The sequence below is a fragment of the Dipodomys merriami genome, unplaced genomic scaffold (genome assembly GCF_024711535.1).
Source record: "Dipodomys merriami isolate MVZ:Mamm:240054 unplaced genomic scaffold, mDipMer1.0.p SCAF_4, whole genome shotgun sequence".
NCBI lineage: Eukaryota > Metazoa > Chordata > Mammalia > Rodentia > Heteromyidae > Dipodomys > Dipodomys merriami.
The window spans coordinates 41,544,718-41,564,910 of record NW_027205603.1 but is presented as its reverse complement, the minus strand read 5'-3'; the positions used below and the strand labels follow the sequence as shown (position 1 = coordinate 41,564,910).

The 20,193-nt window shown below is 35.8% G+C and overlaps 1 protein-coding gene across 13 annotated transcripts in view; it reads right to left on the bottom strand.

Annotated features, from left to right (window-relative positions):
* The window catches only part of CUNH8orf34 (chromosome unknown C8orf34 homolog), a 413,720-nt gene that overhangs the window by 39,960 nt on the left and 353,567 nt on the right, over nt 1–20,193 (bottom strand). For 10 of the 13 annotated variants that reach the window (XM_069990879.1, XM_069990886.1, XM_069990876.1 and 7 more), the window contains one exon: nt 3,640–3,687. The exons of the other annotated variants lie outside the window; for them this stretch is intronic. In XM_069990879.1, coding sequence (XP_069846980.1) covers nt 3,640–3,687 — 48 coding nt within the window. The remainder of the gene's footprint in view (nt 1–3,639; nt 3,688–20,193) is intronic. 13 annotated transcript variants of the gene reach the window in all.

The following is a 20,193-nucleotide window of genomic DNA, read 5'->3' as shown; positions in this document are numbered from 1 at the left end:
CAAAGCCAAGCTCAACAGATTCTCAAGGCAGCTTCCAGTGCTTCTTTCCTGTCTGACACTCTTAGAGATTGTGAAGTTGCCACATGACACCTTGAGTGAGTTCTCACTCCCATGTGTTCAGGTCTGTCCTTCATCACCACTTCCTGAAGTCATGAGAGACAATTTCACAACGCTTCTGAAAAAGTTTTATCATTGTTGACTTCAATCTTTACTTATTTAAAGTTTTAATATCTAATAATTATTTGGTGTGTTTATATTTAAATCACATTTTATTTAGAATAAGGAGATTTTTAGCTAATATATGTCTTCTCAATTATTTTATCTGGGGAATGTGAAATTTTAGATAGATTAGCTTTTTTAATGCAAAATATGACAATCAAGAGTTGGAAATACTCCAAGTTGACAGTGGTTTTCACTTCTCTATCTTGAGTACACTTTAATATTATGCTTCTAAAAAGATAAGCTTTCTGTATTTTGAAATGTTTATTTTTATCTTGAGTAGAGAAGTGCTTCACGTAATTTTTAAAAATTTTAAATTCTTATTGTAAAAGTTATGTACAGAGATGTACATAAAAGATGTGTAATTTTAAAAACTTATCTGTCTTTTAATTTATCAGACCTAATCTGAAAATCAAAAGAATAGACTTTAAAAATATCTCATTTCATTTGGTCAAAAATAAAAATTTTAGCCTATAACACTAATACATGAAAAATAAAACAATATGAAACAAAATTTACATTTTAGCCTTAAGGAGAGCTATATTCCCTGTCTCCTCTCATTTGACTTCGGTCTAAACATAGTTGCCTAGTACGTGGTTATGATTCTGTCTCATTATATAAGACTAGATGAGAAAACAACAGAAGCTTTGATCTGCAAAGAATTGTTCAGAGTTTAATAAGAAATGTTAAATGTAGGAAAAATGTAACCACTATGGTTTATTTGAGCTTTAGTGTGCGGGGAATAAAAGCAAATGTTTGCGATATTTGCAAGCTTAGTTCTGCTTTCAATGCTTCCAGAATTTACAAATATTTTTCTCTGTTTCCTCATTCTACTAACATGAAAAAAGAACAAAAGTGAAATAAAAGCATAAATGAGAAAAAAAAACAAAATAATACTTTACAGCTCAAACCTTGAGTGGGTTCTCAATAGAAAAGTATTTGATATGCATTGCCTAAGGATCAAATAAATAAAAGTTTACAAACAGAAACTTTTGTTCTATTAAGAAGTTAATAATCCACTTATTTTCTGGGTGCCAGTGGATCACATCTGAAATCCTAACTACTCAAGAGGCTGAGATCTCATGATCATAGTTCTAATCCATGTTGGACGGGAAGGTCTGTGAGACTCTAAACAAATTAACCATTAAAAAAGCCAAAAGAGAGCTGGGAAGGTGGCTCAGTCGTAGAGCTCTTGCCTTGTATGCATGAGGCCCTGGGTTCAATTGCTCAGCACCACATAAGCAAAAAGAAAAAAGCCAGAAGTGGTACTGTGACTCAAGTGGTAGAGCATTAGCATTGAGCTGAAGAGCTGAGGGACAGTGCCCAGGCCTGGAGTTCAAGCCCCACAACCAGAACCCCCCCCCACCAAAAAATGCCAGAAGATATTAGTCTTGAGTGAAAACGTTCAAAATTAGTGCCTAGTTGAAGCACCAGTACAGTACACATAAAAAATTTAGTTCTTGAGGTCATATGTTCAGTTTTATTGTAAATAACAATCATTTATAGGTTCATGAAAGATCTAAACAAAATCTAAGCAACAATTTATATTAGATGAAAATGCTTTGTGCTCCTGGACCACTAAGAGAGGTAAAGTTTATAGTGAAAAGTTCACACATACTTGAGAAACTCAAAAGTCACTATTGAATTTCATAAGCTCGGGAGATATAAATAAAAAATTAAAAAATTGGAGGGGAGTTGATGAGTGAATAACTCAAAATTATTAGGGAAGTTTTAGTATACAAAACTAGGGATTTTCTAGGATGTGTACAATTAGTCTCCATAAATAATATGAGAAAGGATGTGTGAGTGTTTATGATTCCCAGGATCTTCTTGGGATGATCATTTCAATTCTTAGGATCTTTGGTGAATTCCAAGATCTTTTATTTCTTATAAGCTCCCAGGGCCATATTTTGAGGATCAGTACTCTCCAGGCATCTCCAAAGAGAAGGCAACAGTTATCAACCATCTTTCCATATTATACAATTATACTTATAAGCAACACATGCCAATTGTATATTGGTTATTAAAATAAGGATTATTCTAACATGTCTATCATTGGTATGCAAGCTGTTTCCTATAACCCTTTTCTGGTCCCCTTCCTCATCTATTAGAAGAAACAGAGACATCCTGTTTAAGGAACTGCCCTACCACCACTTCAGCTCCACCAGCCAATGTAGATGCTAAGCCAAGGGCTTAGGCCACCATAGAATTCTAAAGCTAGATTCTACTGGTGAATACCTGGAAAATAATGTCTTTCTACCATGAAGCAATACTAACTGTGTTAATGGATTCTACTCTCCCTCTTCATCCTATTCATTACCTGAAGCAATACTAACTGTGTTAATGGATTCTACTCTCCCTCTTCATCCTATTCATTACCTGAAACTTAGGGTTGTCCCATATAGTTTGAGGCATAGAATCTTAACTCTATTGAATTACTTCCTTTCTATCCTTCATTTACTCATTCTCCATCTGCCTTAGACAAAGCTTCAATCACTTATAAGCATGCAAACCCAAAGGGATGTAATATACTCTAAATTTCTTCCTCAAATGCTATTTGCAGGTAAATGAGACTCTGCTGAATAAATGTATGGTCTACATAGTGTATTGAGGAGGCATATAAAGTTTTTTTAGTGGACTCACAGTACCCATAACTACATAGAGAAGCAGACTTTTTTAGGGAGTAACATTCAAACCCAATATTTGATACTGCTAGGACCCTATCAAATTATTCCAGAGTTTTCTTCCCTTGCAGCAGATTTAGGGGCTCATTTTGTGACACCCCCCCCGGTGTTTGACTTAATACCAAGTCTAAGGGGCTCTGTCCACCAATTTTTCTAAGAATTCTCAATTTTTTGCAGTCAGTTCAAAATTCTGTGACTAAGAACACCCTTCAATAAATAAACCCAACAATGTAAAAGGATTTTCCAAGGGAATTCTACTATCCATTTTAATTACTGGGAGGCACTACGGTGTAACACCTTACCAAGGAGTACTTTGATACACATTGTCACATAAGTAAAATGAATGCTGACCTAGTTTTAGTGTTTTTGTTCAAAAAGAACAATGATCATGACCTTATTTTATTTTCCTTTTGTGTTCATTCCTAATATAAAATGTGTTTCATATTTGCTTATTAGGAGATAAATAAATGTTTGTCAATGAAAACATACCAGCACTGGGTTCCTACAGTTTCACCATCATGTTCAGAACAACTGGATTAACATGTTATGTGTCTTTATCAATGAGGAATGAAAATAATTTAATTATGATATTATTGATTATCTTGCTTTTGTGGACATGACTGGTGAACACATATGGATTAGGAAACTGACAGTGGATGGAGGAATACCAAATGTGTGTTTCAACCTACATGATAGGTTGATTCAGACTATTTTGCAAGGCCACCTGTACACTCACTTCTTCAATGTAGTTTTTCAATGAGTGTCCTCCATGGGAGGCTTCTTCCTAGAGGCAAAGAGGAAGAGAGATGGAAAATATCAGGAAAAAAAAAGGTAAAGAATGAACAAATCATGGAGGTTAGTGAGACTAGACAGTAACACCAAAGTTGCCTTCTTTCTCCACCTTCTCAGCAAATACTTGGTAGGTTATCAGCTTAAGAGCTTCTTACATTTGTGATTTTTTTCAGTATAACAAGTCACCATATAAAAAGGATTATAAAAGACTATATAGTTATATTTTAGAGCAGAATACTCAACAAACATAAAATTTTTCATTATTGATTTTATAAAATGCTACTAACATTAGATGAAAAAGTCACCAATAGTGTATGTTCTAACTGTATGTGAAGATTTAGCACCTACCCATTGCAACCATGAGATGTACAAGTCGTTATGTCAAAAACGAACTTTACAACTTTCATGGGGGGGTGTGTATGGGGAATTGGGTGGGAGGCGGGGGAGGATGGGAAGGGATGGGAAGGGGAAACAAAGGAGGAGGCTACAATGCTTGATAAGAAATGTATTCATTATCTTTCCCATGTAATTGTAACTCCTCTGTACAGTATTTTCACAATAAAAAAAAAGAAAAAAAAAGACAACACCTAGACAAAAATGTTTCATGGAAAGAGAATAAATACATCATTAAATGTTAAATCCAGTGTTTATACTAGGATGTAATTCCTAAATTATCCATTATTTATGCCTTTTGCCAACATTTCATTAAGCAGTACTAACCAATGAGTTTTAAATCATGGAAATTTCAAACATCATTATATAGATAAATTCCAAATCATCAGTTATTGGTTTGGATATGTTATGGTTTCACACTCCACAACCAGAGGCATTTGGAAATAAATTTTGTGATATCATGAATAAATTCTAGGATACTATATGTATTTAGAGGATTAAAACTTACATTGGTTTCCATAGAATCTTTTTTTTTAACTCTTCAGGGATCTTCATGGATATTATCTTATTGTTTCTTTCTCAGTATACTTTGAGGACAAGACATTTTTAGGCCCACTTAAAACCCAGTGGGATGAAGTAAAATTATGAAAGTCAAGGAGCTATTGCTGGTACTTGATGCTGACATATGTATCTGAAATTATTATCCATATGAAATTATTTCATATATATATATATGAATAACTTAGAAATCACAGGTCAAACTGCAGGGGTGGTAATGTTTCTTGGAAAGTCATGATTTCCATTAGCAGAGGCAAAAAGAAATCAGTATGTTACAGTTTAAATGTTTCTGAATGCTTCCTATCTTGTGAGACTTTAACTGGACAAAATATTGAAAGAGAAAAGATAGTTCTATGGCCTTAAACTAAAGTGCAAACCATGTAGAAAAAAATCAAACTTTGAGAAATTTAACTCAAAATGAATGGAATTGAAAACAGATACACATCTTGGATCTGAACTTGCGACCCTGTCTCCCCAGAGTTGAACTACTCAAGGGGTGCTGTGGAATCTTCCAATACAGATCCTCCATTAAATAGTGCTAATAACGCAAATGCTCAGAATCCCTTCTCCCTTCCAAGTAGAAAGAGGACAGATTAGCCAACTTCTTGGAATTGTAAAATTGCTTTCTGAATACTGGAGGCTACCAGTGAAGCAGCAGAAAGCAGCAGAAGCTCCCTGATGAGAGAGATTTGCTTCCTTGGAGCTAGAAAGCACTGGGTTTCCCATTTTGTCCAGACACTTGTAGTCTTTTACTAAGACCTGATGATAACAGAGAGTTTTCATGATGGTCAAATATAAATCAAGCAGGCTTCTTGACAGCCTTGGTTCTTGCCACAGTGCCAAGTCTATAGAATATTTATACCAGAGAAAGGGAAGGTAAAAGTTAATGATACCACGATGAAATCCTTCTTTTCAGACCTAGAGAAACTTAGAGCTGGGAAGTTATGAAGTGGGAGGACTCATGCCCGCCTGTTGAAGATAAGAACTTTCTAAAGACCCAGTTATTTCCCAATCTACACACATTCTCTGCTTTGTATGTACAGATTTGTGTAATGAAGTTTATCTTTAACATTCTTTAGGCTAGTCATTAAGACAAAATTATTTTGCCCAGCAATGGCAGTTCTACCAGTGATCTGATGCCAGCTTCTGCCTTGGGCCCCAAGAACCAGTGAACTTTGTATCTAAGTAGCATACACAAAGTTTTTCTTATTTACTTTGAACTTTTCCTTTGCCTCACCTTTCTTTTCTTTTTCTTTTTGGCAATCATGGGGCTTGAACTCTGGGCCTGGGCGCTGTCCCTCAGCTCTTCAGCTCAAGGCAAGGGCTCTTCGGCTTGAGCCACAGCACCACTTCCAGTTTTCTTGTGGCTTATTGGAGATAAGAGTCTCACGGACATTCCTGCCCGGGCTGGCTTTGAACCATGATCCTCAGATTTCAGCCTTCTGAGTAGCTAAGATTATAGGCGTGAGCCACTGGTGCCCGGCTTTGCCTCACCTTTCTTGATGGCACCCATGGTTTGCTATAGAACCCATATTTCATTACAATGTTCTGCATTCCCAGACAAATTAGTGTTCTTTGAAGAACATGGCTCTGATAATTGTTTAGATTAACAGAAGAACCCACAGAATTCCATTTGTTTCACAGATTGGAATTTGGCTTCAAATGTCATTCATAAATCTTTGCTGAGGTGGTACCATTGAAAGAGGAACATAAAATGAAAGCCTCTAGGAGGTAAATACAGAGAAAATGACAAGTTTTCAGACAGAAGCATAAAAGTAACACAAGGCCAAGTGGAAAAATTTAAGTGAGAAGGTGCCAAGATCTCTGGTTCTTAGAGCCAGAAGACATCAACTCCATTAAAAGACCTATGATTTCTAATATGGACTTACAGTTCTAGATCCACTTCAGGTTTTCCAGCCCAATATGGATGAGACCACGAAAATGCTGGCATTTCACTCTCCCCTTACTAGGGATATTAATGAACTGAAATTCCTTTCAAATTATATATCTATCTGTCTAGGTTTACCTTCATTTTTTTAAATGGTACTTTAAGTGTCAAGTCATTATAACAACAAAATATTTTGGTAATCATCTGGAAATGGATTAAAAAAACCTGCCCAACTGCAATTTCCCTTGAAAAACAAAGAGGCTAAAGGGGTTTAAAAGAGGAACAATAGGCCGTGTGAAGGAAGAAAGGGGCAGCATACATGGAAACTATGTCCCTCGCTCCACAAAAAAGGTATTTCCAGAAATGTGATTTTACTTATCAGAAATTACCTAACACAATTACAGCTGTTTCAAATGTGAATCTGAAAATATGTTGTAAACATCAGAAAAAGTTAAGAGGAGAAAGGCTGAAGTGATCACTGCTTCATACATCACAATGGGATGTTGGCAATTATAGGTAGGGCTTTTGTCATCCTCATGGTAATTTTATTATTAAGAAACCCTTCTCAGTAAAATAGAATTCCAAAGACAGAGAACGAGAGCTACACACTTCTCAACTTGCCATTTTTCACAAGCGCATTCCTCTCTTGTTTCATTCAATAAGAATTTTCCATTCATCTCTTGCTAATCCTTAGACAAAAAATGCAAACCAATGGGCACATACATGTAGGGGGCATGTATTTGCAACCATTATATGTCTAAGATATCTGGTATTAATTTTCTTCAAAGAAAATTCCACAAGAACCCTACTTTACCAAAATGTTCTTTCTTCTTCCCTCCAAACGAAACTAAGCAGTAATGTTAACATGGATCAACCTTTTATGAAGTTGTTGAAGTATCTGTGACCTGTAGAAAGATGAGAGCTCAATGTGATTGGCTGAGGTATTTCTGAATCCAGGGATCTTTAAAATATCATCATTTATTCCACAATTAGATATCAACCACCAGCAGAGGGCCAATATTTTTCTAAGTGTAAGGGCAAGGATGTGAACAAGAACTAATCCCTACTCTAAAAAGTTTGCCTTGGGCTCACAGCTATAATCCAAACTTTTCAGGAGTCTGAGATCTGAGGAGCACAGTTTGAGCCAGCCCCAGCAGAAAAGTCTATGAGACTTTTATCTCTAATTATCTAGCAAAAAGTCACAAGAAGAGGTTGGGATCAAGTGGTACAGAGACAGCCTTGAGCATAAAAAGCTGAGCAAGATTCTGAGTTCAAGCCCTAGCATGAGCATCCCCTTCTCTCCACCAAAAAAAAAAAAAGTTTACCTTAAAAAATATGCAAGTAATTAGAATGCAGAAAAAGAAATCGAATTGATATTCATAAGACAAAGGAACACGGGAAAATAAATAAGAACAAAAGGCATCCAGTCTTTTATTGACTTAACAATATGTATTGAGAATGTTCGGGTCCTGAGAATGGTTTTAATCATTGTCTTCATGAGAATAAAGTATAGAAAGTAACACTTGAGGAAATCATTACTAATATTCTTCTTCTTTTTTTTTTTTTTTAAGTCGTGGGGCCTGAACTCTGGCCTGACTCTGTTCCTCAGCTCTTCAGCTCAAGGAATAGTGCTCTACCACTTGAGCCACAGCACCACTTCCAGCTTTTTCTGTTTATGCGGTACTGAGGAATCAAACCCAGGGCCTCATGCATGCAAGGCAAGCACTCTACCACTGAGCCACCTTCCCAGCCCCTCTAAGATTATTCTTAAAGATTTAATTGATCAAGCTGATGAAGTTGCTGAACATGGAGGATAATGCTAACCAGAAAGAAGAAGAATTTTGTTCAAGGACAAAACATGAAACCACAAGAATGGCAAGAAAGAGCACCACACATTGGAATGTGTACTTACATATCTTCATATATAGAGCTATCAAGTATCACTGTCTAATTTCACACTATAAATTTCTGTAAGAAAGCTATAAACACAGTGGCTTTCTGTTAGGCTTTTTCATTGCATCATCCCACAGGGTTACTGAATTTAAGAAAAGTGATAAACCAATTGAAATTCAGATTTCAGAACTTGACAACCACTACATTCAAAAGAACAAGCAATGATCTATCCAATTAGTAGAAAATGGAATGTAAGATTTCAAGTTTAGTAATCTTTTTAATGTTTGTAAGTCTCTGAAATCATTAATGTAATAAATTTCTATTTGTGTTCAGACCTAGATATATATATATATATATTTATATATATATATATATATATATATATATATATATATATATATATATATATATATACATGTTGCTTCTTCTGTCTTTCACATCAAGTTTAAAATTTGAGAGTGGTGATTTGGACAAAAGAAGCAACAACATGAGTTGAGATGGCCACCACAGTGGAAGGTTGGTGTTAAGTTCTTAATTATTAAACTGAAGAACAGATTGTAATGCATATTGATTAACTGGCTTTTGAATAATGCTTTTAAGATTGAACTAGTTACTGTGCTAGGCCTATATGTTGGTTATTACCTCAACCTTAATGTCATTTCACTGTTCTTATATACAATATGTAGTATCTATTCTTTCTGAAAAAGGTTCATGTACCAACACAACAAATTTTCAGCGATGAGATCTTGAACAGTCAGACCTTTCCAAGCTGTTTCCTCATCTATTTGGTCAGATATCAGAACCACAGGGCTGTGTTTCTATAAGATAATAAATGTGAAAGAGTATTGAAAAAATGCCAAAGACTTAGTACACTACTATTATCTCTCACTGTGGATGTTTATGATCCTCCCATCAGTGGTTTTCCTACCTCCTATCTTGCCAAATTATGAAGAGCTCTTTGAACATGCCAGATTTCTGTCCTTCCCTTACTCTATTTGACAGCCTCTCTGTACTGCCACTCTATCTTTCATATCAAAACACCATCACTAGGCTGTAATCTCAGCACTCAGGAGGATCAAAAGTTCAGTGGCAACCTGGGCTTCCATCAAAAGATGGAAAACAAAAAATAACATAAGCTTCATGTGCTATTTCAACACTGTGCATTTCTCTATCAAACTAAATATCACACTCTTGTTTTAATCATATGTTACTTGGTGTGTCTTTTCTATGTATGTTGATGGAGCACAAAATAGAGTTTTCATTAAACTTTGCTCCCCAACTCTAATACACAGTGTCTGGTAATATATGTGAAAAAATACCAGTTTCAGAAGTGACTCAATGAATGAATGAAGAATGAATGGAAACAAACTGTAGGTGTTAGCTGGCTTGGAATGTTCAGAATGCCTATACAAACATTAAAGATGATAAATAGAATCGAAGAGCAAAGTCAAAGAACTGGTGAATAGATGCTGTTACTAAATGTTCTATAAGTCCATGAAGAAACTACTGGTTATTTAGAATTCTGGTACAGAAGTTTCACCTTGAAATATAAAATAATATTTATGAATTCATTTTTAATTCTTTGAAATTTTGATGTGAATGACACTTATTTTCATATTCCTAAGAAATAAAATATGCAGAATTGGCTTTCAATGTATAATAATTCAAAGAAGAAAGTGAAAGATTTTCAAAATTTTCAGAAATGAAGATTAAACTGCAGGGAATAAAAGAAAAAAAAGCACCAACAATGCCTTAAGAAAACTAGTAGGTGAATGAGAGCGAATCCTGCAAAACTTAAAAGGGAATTAAGAGATTTATTTTTTAAATGAATTTTAGAGAACAGTATAAATATCAAAAATAGGTAACAAAAAGCAAATATTTGGGGAACAGATAAATCTGAAGCATAGAACCTGAATCAAACACAAGGGCACAAGGGTAGAACCAAATGAAAAAGAGTGAACTAATGAGATTTTGCCTGTGGTCTTCAACAGTAAAGTAAGGACAGCACAAAATGGAAGAAAACCCATAGAAGAAAAGCAACTTAAGGGTTTATCTGACTTGCTAAATTTGACAAGGTCAAGTGTCAAGGGATGCATATGTAAGTGGGAAAGCTGTTTATAAAATGAAAGTAGTTGGTTGTTTAAAATGTTAGATTTGTTTTTCTTTGTGGTATGAGGCACAAGTTGTAATCAGGATGTTGTAAACTGAGGGGACATCTTCATGTGACTAAGTCTTCATTTTTTTTCTTTTAATTTTTATTATCTTTTTGAAATTTATTTTGTATTATCTTTAAGTAGTTGTACAAAAGGATTTCAATTCAACAAATCAATTTATAAATACAATGGATCTTGATCAATGTCTCTTTTTCTATCATTCTCCCTCATATCTCCCAACCACACTCCTCCTCTAAAGTTACCTGGTTCCATTTTCATATATGTACATTCAATATTATGACTATATGCACTTATCTTTCCTCTTTCTATTAATCTGCCTCCCTCCTTTGACAAAACATGGTTCAGCTTCCTAGACTTCATTTGTTAGCTATAAATTAGTTGTCTAAAGGAGGAATACCACTGAAATCCTCCCCTGTATATACCATACTTCAGTCATTTTTTTGTGTGTGCAAAGTTCTAATTCTTCACCTGGGTAGTATTCTCATTATGTTAATGAACTAAGCTATGTATTTGAAGGGTTTTACTTGTGTTTACAAAATAATGTATGAAAACAAACAGATATTCATCTCTAGTATTACACTAGAGTTCAATTGTAAGGTCAAAGTGAAATTCAAAAAACTTACAGTGATGGCATAATATTCTATTTATTGGTGGATTTGTCTCCATTATCATGTAATCTCTCTGTCCAAATCTTTGATCTATATGAAGCAGTAATTATTCACCACATATCTAGAGAAGTCATTACTGGATACTTACTGTTGTGATTTAATCTTATGCTAGTTTAATTATAATGGTGACCTCATAAAAGTCAGTTGGAAATTTTTATTTTTATCTTTTGAGGCTTTACCTTTTACTGTCTCTTCCATTAAGCTTTAAAAGAAATCAATACATGTCACTTTGGAATCTGTAAATAACTCAGATAAATTCTCCAAGGTCAGTCAGTGAAATATAAATGTGAGCCACATAATTTAACCCAAACATATAGTATGTTTTAAAATTAAATTAACCTGTGTTTTTACAAAATGACAGAAAAGCTAAGGTGACCAATTTCCTCAGAAGGAATATGTAAGAAAGCTCAAGAAATTTAATGAATCATGTCTCATAGGTTCTCAGCACGTTTTCTTAAGAGAGTGATTGATTTTTCAGATAAGCAAGATTACTAGGAATGTCTCTACATTTTAGGAAACATTCTTCTCTAATCATATAAAAACAACTTATGTTTGTTTCTAGTTTTTTTTCACTCGACCAAAAAAAATCTGCTTCATATTCCAGACACCTCTGCATGTTTTTTAGGTTCTTGGATTTTGAAATTATCTTTAAGTAGTTGTACAAAGAAGTTCTCATTGTACAAAACAGTATATGAGTAGAAAGTGTCTGACAACATTGTCATCCATTTCTCTTAGCCCATCCCTTCTCTCACTTTTTTCTTTAATTGAGATTAGGTGATTACATAAATTTCACATATTTCACAGTATTGGGGAATAGTGATATTTAGAGTCACAAACGTTTGCATTTTTTTTTACTGTGCATTGAAACCCTACAAAATACTCAAAATTTGTTACAAAAAATTCATTTTATTGACTTGTAAAGAAATTCAGGCCATCGAATAAGAGAATATCTTGCTCCTGACTCACCCTGCCATATACTGGGATTATAGGTATGTCTCATACCTGACATCAGTACAGGTGTATGTGTATGTGTGTGTATGTGTGCATGTGCGTGTGTGTGTGTGTGAGAGTGTGTGTGTGTGTGTGTGTGTGTGTGTGCCAGTAGTAGGGGTTGCTCTGTCCCTGAGCTTTTTTGCTCAAGGCTGGTACTCTACTTCTTGAGCTACAGTGCCACTTTTGGCCTTTTGGTGGTTCATTGGAAATAAGAGCCTTAAGGATTTTACAGCCTTGTCTGGACAGAAATACTACATAACATATATTCAGACTGGCAAAAAGACTTGAGAGCCAGTTTCAAGTTCAAAATTATTGTAAAACTTTGAGTTCTACACTGTCACTTGACAGAAAAGACAGAACAACAGGGAGTCCTGACCCCTGACCTGTGTCCCTGTCCTCTTTCTCAATACCCCCACACTGAACCACTGGAGCTTTGTGAGCATGTATGATATCCCTAGCAGACTGTGCCACAGTTCCATACACCCCACCCCAAAGAGCTGTCTCTTACATACTCCTTGGGCCTAGAGTTGCGCTATAGAGAATAACAAACTAATGCTGATTTTGGAAGCAGGTTTGGCAACATTTGTGCAAGATATTTAAGCTCTAGGTGAATTACCCATAATGCCTTGTGCTTGGGGAGAAGCAGGGTCTCAGGCTAGTCTATGGATACCATAGAAACTTCCAGTGATGTACACTTTTATCTCCTTACCATATGAGCAAGACATCTGAGTGCCATTCCACAGTTATTATCAGATGAGTGAGAATTATTACGAGAGGCACAAATTTCTATTTAATGATTAAAATTATACTGGAAGATACCACTTGAGAAGAGAAATGCAAAAATTTTAAATATTTAATATTTCAAAATGACAGCAGCAGAGAGCATTAAAATCTGAGTTTGAAAATGATATTTCAAAAATTAAATTTGAATACAAAGTAGAGAAAGATATTTTAAAAATTAAAAGTGTTTGGCCTGGTGCTGGTAGCTCAAGCCTGTAATCCTAGCTACTGTGGAGGCTGAGATCTGAGGATCAAAGTTCAAAAGCTAATCTAGGCAGGAAAGTCCACAAGTCTCTTATCTCCAATTAAGCACACATACAAAAAAGTCTCCACAGTGGAGCTATGGCTCAAGTGGTAGAGCACTAGGATTGACTGAAAAAAAAAAAAAGTTCTGGAACAGCCTCCAGACCCAAGCCCCAGCCGTGGCTCTAAAAAAAGAATAAAGAAAAACTAAAACATACATTTTGAGTTGAATAATGATCTCAAAATTATAAGTAAACAAAAATAGATCAAAGATAAGAAAATGAAAACAAGTGAAATTATTTTCAACTTGGCAGCTAAAATGGCTTGGCTGGGAAGAGATTAAACCCAAAAGTTCTCTGTAGGACAGGTAGGTGTTTTTCAGTATCGTTAGCATTATGCCCACCTTTGGTCCTCAGCTCCACCCAGACCTGAGCTCTCTCAGCCCTAGAGTTCCCCAGCCAGCAGCTGGCCACTCCCTGTCTCCGCCCAGACACACCTGAGCATACACCTACCTCACTTCTGCACCCCTCCCCCCCCAGACCCTCCTGCCACCTGGATAGGAATGGATACCATGTGCTCCCTCTTTGGGGAAATATGGCTCCTCTAATAAATCTTATAATAATCTTTCTCCTGTGTCTGCCTGCCTCCAGCTGGTCCCCTGGGATGGATGTGAAGGATCCTTTCAATCATTAGCAGAGACACTGAATAAAACTTAGACAGGAAGTCAGTGCTGGTGGCTCATGACTATAATCCTAGCTAGTCAGGAGGCTGAGATCTGAGGATTGCAGCTCAAAGCAAGCTGTGGCAGGAAAGTCTGTGAAACTCTTAGTCCAGTTAACTATCAAAAAGCTGGAAAGGGCACTGTGGTGCAAAGTGGTACAATGCCCAGGCCCTGAGCTCAAGCCCCAGAACTGGTTCACATACTTACATACATACACACATACACAGATACACAGGCATAAAACAAAAATCTTAGAAAGGAAACAAAACAAGAAAGGATGTGAAGGGCCCCAAGCATACATACTCTCTCTGTGTGTCTCTCTCTCTGTCTCTGTCTGTCTGTCTCTCTGTCTGTCTGTCTGTCTGTCTGACTGACTGTCTCTCTCTCTCTCACACACACATACACACACACACACACACACACACATACACATACACACACACAATTTAGAAAGGAAACAAAGTAAGTAAGAAAGGATGTGGAGCAGGAAGACATATTTGCAAACATATTCCACTAACTCTAGGGTACATCGCGTCTAAACACCACTAGCCAAGTCTTAAATTATTTTGTCTACACACTTATTTATTGTGAATCTAATCCAAAAAGTCTGAAGAAATAAGTTCCTCTTACTCCAGGGAGACTATACTTGTAGCAATTTGTTTCAGTAGTACCTAAGAAAGACTCTCAGACCAATCAGCAGAGTAAACATGTTAAGGACAAAACCACAAAGCGATGCCAGACCCAACAACCTAACAAACCACAATGTGAAGGCATCATTACATCTAAGACAGAGCATGGCGTGTGGGCCTTATGATGACGCTCCTGTCTCTTTGATGCAGGAGAAATTTTCCTTCGTGGTCTAAACTCTTGCCCCTTTTAGGACTAGACCAAAAAAATGTTCTTTAGGAAGAATATTTTCTGCTAATTTTTAGTCCAAAAAGTGAATTTAACATGCCATCCAGAACAAAGCTAACTTTAGGACCCTGAAAGGGCCAAACCACATCATAGAGTAAGAAGATACCTCCATTCTCATGAAGGTATGGCCAACCTTAGAACTAAATTCAAAGAAAACATCTTTTGAGGTTTAACTGAATATGACTGAATACTGAGGTTTATTACAATGTTTTTCCATGTGTTTGCAGTTTGTGAAAACAGCTTGGATCAGAAGCAGAGGAGCCAAAAAAAGATTTTCTGCCAAGTCTGGGCATCTAAAAGTCAGATATATCAAGAGAAAAGAATTCTTCTTATGTGATGTGTAGCATAAATGTATGTACTATCAATGTTAATTGAGATAAACACTTGGGTTTGGAGACACTTTTTGACAATGAATTTCAGTTCCAAATTATTTAGCCTTTTCTGAATCACATAACAATATTGTAGGTTGTATTTATGGTAAGGTCACTACTAGTTACTTAAACACATTAAGAGTAAGCCAAGTCAGGAAAAGACAGCCTCGATATTTTTAAGGCTCACAAATTCCCTGAGAACAATTTCCTTTTCCGCTTGGAGGATGTCCTTTGAAACCCAAGGAAGAACACAAATCAAACTTACCAAATGACCTGCCACACATAGTTTTGCTTTAGAATATTGGGAAAATCTTTGATCGGCAATTTGACCAAGCATCAAACATATTAATAGCAGCATGAAAAATGCACAACAACAAATTGTTTTTCTTATTTAATTTAATTAGATTAATTTTATTATCTTTAAGTAGTTGAAAAATTTATCAAGAAGCTCAAATTGATCCAAGGATATTAATTATAAAGCACTTTTCTATGTTTATTTTAAATTTTCAAAAACTACATGAATAAAGCTGGGTATGGTAGTATATGCCTGTAATCTCGGTACTTTTGAGACTGAAGCCAAATGATGACCAGTTCAAGGCCAACATAGTAAGTTTCAGGTAGGCTGAGTGACATAGCATCAAAACAATTTATACGGATATAAGATTATGGAAACACAGACAATAGTTTATGATAAAATATAAAAACAGGGGAGTTCCAGTTAACTATGACTTTAGTGTTAATGAACCACAAATAAAATAGAAGCCACCAGAAAGAATTTAATTGGTAGATATCTCTCAATAAGAGTTTGTTGCACTGTGCAGATTGTTGAAGCAGATTAAGGCAGCATGCTTAATTTTGACATGCTGGAGGGAAGGATGACTGCACTGGAGAAATAAGGCCATATCATAATGGGTGATTAAAGAAGGTGTTTTGTTTTTCTTGAGCATGCCAAAAGACCTAAGATAATTTTATGGCAATATTTTACTAACTAAAGGTTGGAACCATATAGAAGAAATTGAAGTTCTTTCTTGGTTTAAATGAGTCAATCAAATTAAGGCTTTTCCATGCAACTTTCTGAGTGATAGATTTTTCTCTCAAATGGAGGGGACATGGCACTAGAGCAGTAATAAAACATGAATAAAAGCAGGATGTTCCTGAGTAGGGCAAGATGGAGCCATGGGCTTCAGAAGAGACCCCTCACGGGGAAGATGTTGTTCTACATTCTAACTAAAGTTTTCCTAACATCCCTATCTTGAAGTTCCAAACGTGTGCAAAAAGGAGGCAATGTGGGACTGACATGATGGACTAAGACTGTTTTTTTTTTTTAACTTTCATTATAACCCAGATGCACTTGATTCAGAAGAATGAGATAGAAATGCCTTCAGATAATTAGCCTTACTTATGATTCTGTTGCCCAAACAGAGAAAAGGAAGATGGCCTTTTTCCTGAACTTGCTACAGATCAGGAAAGTGTATTTCTGTATTTAACCTCCAGTGAACAATCATCTCTATTTTACAGCTGAAGAAACTGAAACTGAGCAACATTCTAATTTAGAGCAGAGGCTTCAACCCACAGCCAATTGTCTTTGCAGAAGACAAGCAATGAAATCAGCCACTGCTTTCAGTCAAAGCAAAGGTTCAGTTTGGGGCAGAAGCTGATCCAAGCCCACATCTGGCCTGGTAATCCAGTTTCCTTTTCATTATCTTATGTTACAATTGACTGCCTCTTAGTTTTGCTCCTCCAGGGCAAACTAAACAGATTATTTATATTAAACTTGAGCATAAATTATTATCACTGTAGACAAATGAACATACTGTAAATAGTATATATATAGTTACTCCAAGAAAAAAGCCTACTTGACTGATCAAATCAATTGTTAGAATCTTAGAATCTAATAAATAACATCGCAAAATGTCATGCTCTGATAAACCAGGCTAACTTGTGCCAGAGAGAGGAAGTAAGAGAGAACATTAGAATCATGTGTTCTTACCAAGCCTGTGGGACATAAATGTGTCATTCAACACTTCTGGAAAGCCAATTCCTGAAATCAATGGAAAGTGTATTGGCTGTGGAGATATGACAGAGTTTGAATCCTTTTTCTTTCTTTCTTTTTTTTTTAATCATCTAAGCATGTGACTTTTGAGATAAGTCACATAAACTCACTTCTTGTTTTTAAAAAAGGAAAAATGTATTTAATCAAAAGAATTATGAGTCATTTTTGTAGGTCACAGTAGAGGGCACAGAATAAGTGGGTCCCATTTTGATTATGGTCGGTCACTCCAATAACATGGTCTGCTGTTCTCCCTTGACACTATCTGTGGCCCACGAAAGGATGGCCACTGCTCTGTCATTATGATCTTTCCCAGTCAGCTCCTGAGAAGCTGTCTTTGGTCATTTTCTACCCTGTGGCTATCTTGGGTGCTTCCTCCCCATGGGCCTACTGGGTATTTTTGTGCCTTCACAGCATCTGTTCATACAACTGTCCTTTCCATGATTCAATCAGCTCTTTAATGGCAAGGAGTACTTCTTTTGCTTCCAGATTTCCAGAAGCTCAGAGAGTATATGTTGCAGTGGAAGATGTTCAACAGATGTTTGCTGAATGAATACACTAAGCCTAGAAGGTCAATGTCACATGTTCTCTCTATGCTGTAGTAAATTACTCTTTAAGAAAAATGTCTTATTTGATCAAAGTACCTCATATGCAAAATATGGAAAGATCAACATGAGACCCCTTTGTGTAAGTAATAGACACTAATAAAAAAGAATGGTTCCTTCTGTCAATCCATTCAAAATCTTATTTAAGAATTCAACAGATTTCAAACATATGTGCATTTATAAAATAATCTGAAAGGCATTCTATACATCACTTAAATATTCAAACAAAGATAGTACTTATCCATTTCCATGTGTATGTGTATTCAATAGACCTATACACAGAAGAACAGTGCTTTGCGACCTTCATGGATTCTTTCCAGCTAAGGAATCTTTTGAGAATTCACTGTTAAAGGAGCTCTCACTTTTTAGCAAGCTGGTTGTCTCAGTTCCACATCGAGGAAAAGTAAAACAAAGTAGGTGAGCAGGTCATGTGGAAAAGGGGAGAATTCAACATTGTATTTTACTTATTTTTACTCCTTCAGCATGAAGACTAGACCCACCATTGATGTTTTCATCTCAATGTGGGTGAAATAAAAATCATTTTGTAAAGTTAGACATTAACTATATATTCCATAGATTAGTATGGAATCTTCTTTTAACAAGCTTAACCTAACTACTCACGAAAACTAAGATCTGAGGATCATGGTTTGAAGCCAGCCCCAGGACAGTCCATGAAATTCTTATCTCTAATTAATCACCAAAAAACCAGAAGTAGAGCTGTGCCTTAAGTGGTAGAGAACTATTCTTGAACAACAGTAACAACAAAAATCTTAGGAACAGTGCCGCGGTCCTGAGTTCAACCTCTAAGACAAGCATAATCAATCAATCAAGCAATCAATGGATTAGTATGATTAACTATACACAAGCACATATTTGGTTAGAATTGTTAAGAATATAGTATTGCAAATATATAATATGCGTGCATGCACTATATGTGTGCTCATTTCTTTCTTTTCTTTCTTTTCTTTCTTTCTTTCTTTCTTTCCTTCTTTCTTTCTTTCTTTCTTTCTTTTTTATTTTTGCTCAATGATAGTGCCTACTGCTTGAGCCATAGCTCCACTTATAACTGACTTTTTTGGTGATCGATTTGAGATAAGACTCTCATGGACTGTCCTACCCAACCTGATTTGAACCATGATGCCCAGATCTCAGCCTTCTAAGTATCTAGGATTACAGGTATGAGTCACTGGATCTTGGAAACCACCCATTTTAAAAACATACTTTCTTAAAAAACTTGGGCATTCTTTTGGGGGGAGAATGCAAATAGTTGAAGTTAAACAAAATTAGTTTTTATTTTATCATAATTGTAAGGAATCACAGGTCTCAGGTCTGCCAGCATCTCTAAGAATAGTCAAATGATAAAAAAAAAAGTATAAGTCCAATTGCTCTTATTTCTATGTCTGCAACAACTTCCATTCACTGAGTAGGAAAGTCTACCTATTAAGGGCAACACGCTAGATAAATAATGAGCCTAGAAGAACAATAAAAGAAAATAAAACCTATGATAATAACTAGCATGTTCTATAGCATTTCGGTTTCTAGTGAAAAGAAGTGTAGCTGTAAAAAAAGCTGTCAGGGTCCCATACAGACAGCAAGCCACCACTATCCCTTATAACTTCTTGCCAGGGGTAGGAAAAAAATTTGAAGATCTGGAAAGCATAATTATAGTCTTTAATAATGGTGCTATACTCCCTAATTTCTTAGAACTAATGTAAATATGTTCACATATCACTACTTTCTGGAGAAGATATTCTGGCTAAACATTCCCAGCCAAACCAACTGCTGACTAAGAAATGTGGCTCAAATTCAACTATATAAAAGAATCATCCTGCCCTGACTCTAACTGAGCTTGGGAATTTGCTGTTATAAAACAATGGGTTAGATTACCAGAAACCACTGAGCCACAGGGGGAAAATAAATAAATTCTCATGGAGTGGATGGGGTGTGGAATTCATTATTGTTCACACTTAGGAAAGAATTGTATAGTTAACCTTGCCTTCTTTACTAACTCCATCACAGATGGGTCCTAAGATGACCAAACTGGCTGCCATCTCATTATGGCCAAAACTCCAACAAACTAGAGGACCCTTGAAGGACAGAGCTGAGTCTCATCAAATGTCAGAGTACTGATTCCCAGCAGGGATAGAGTGTTAACATTTACTAACTGGATATATATACTTGGGTGAACTACTTAAATCTAAGGAGAGTCTTGAATAACTATAAGTTAAATGTAGTTATTCTTCTTA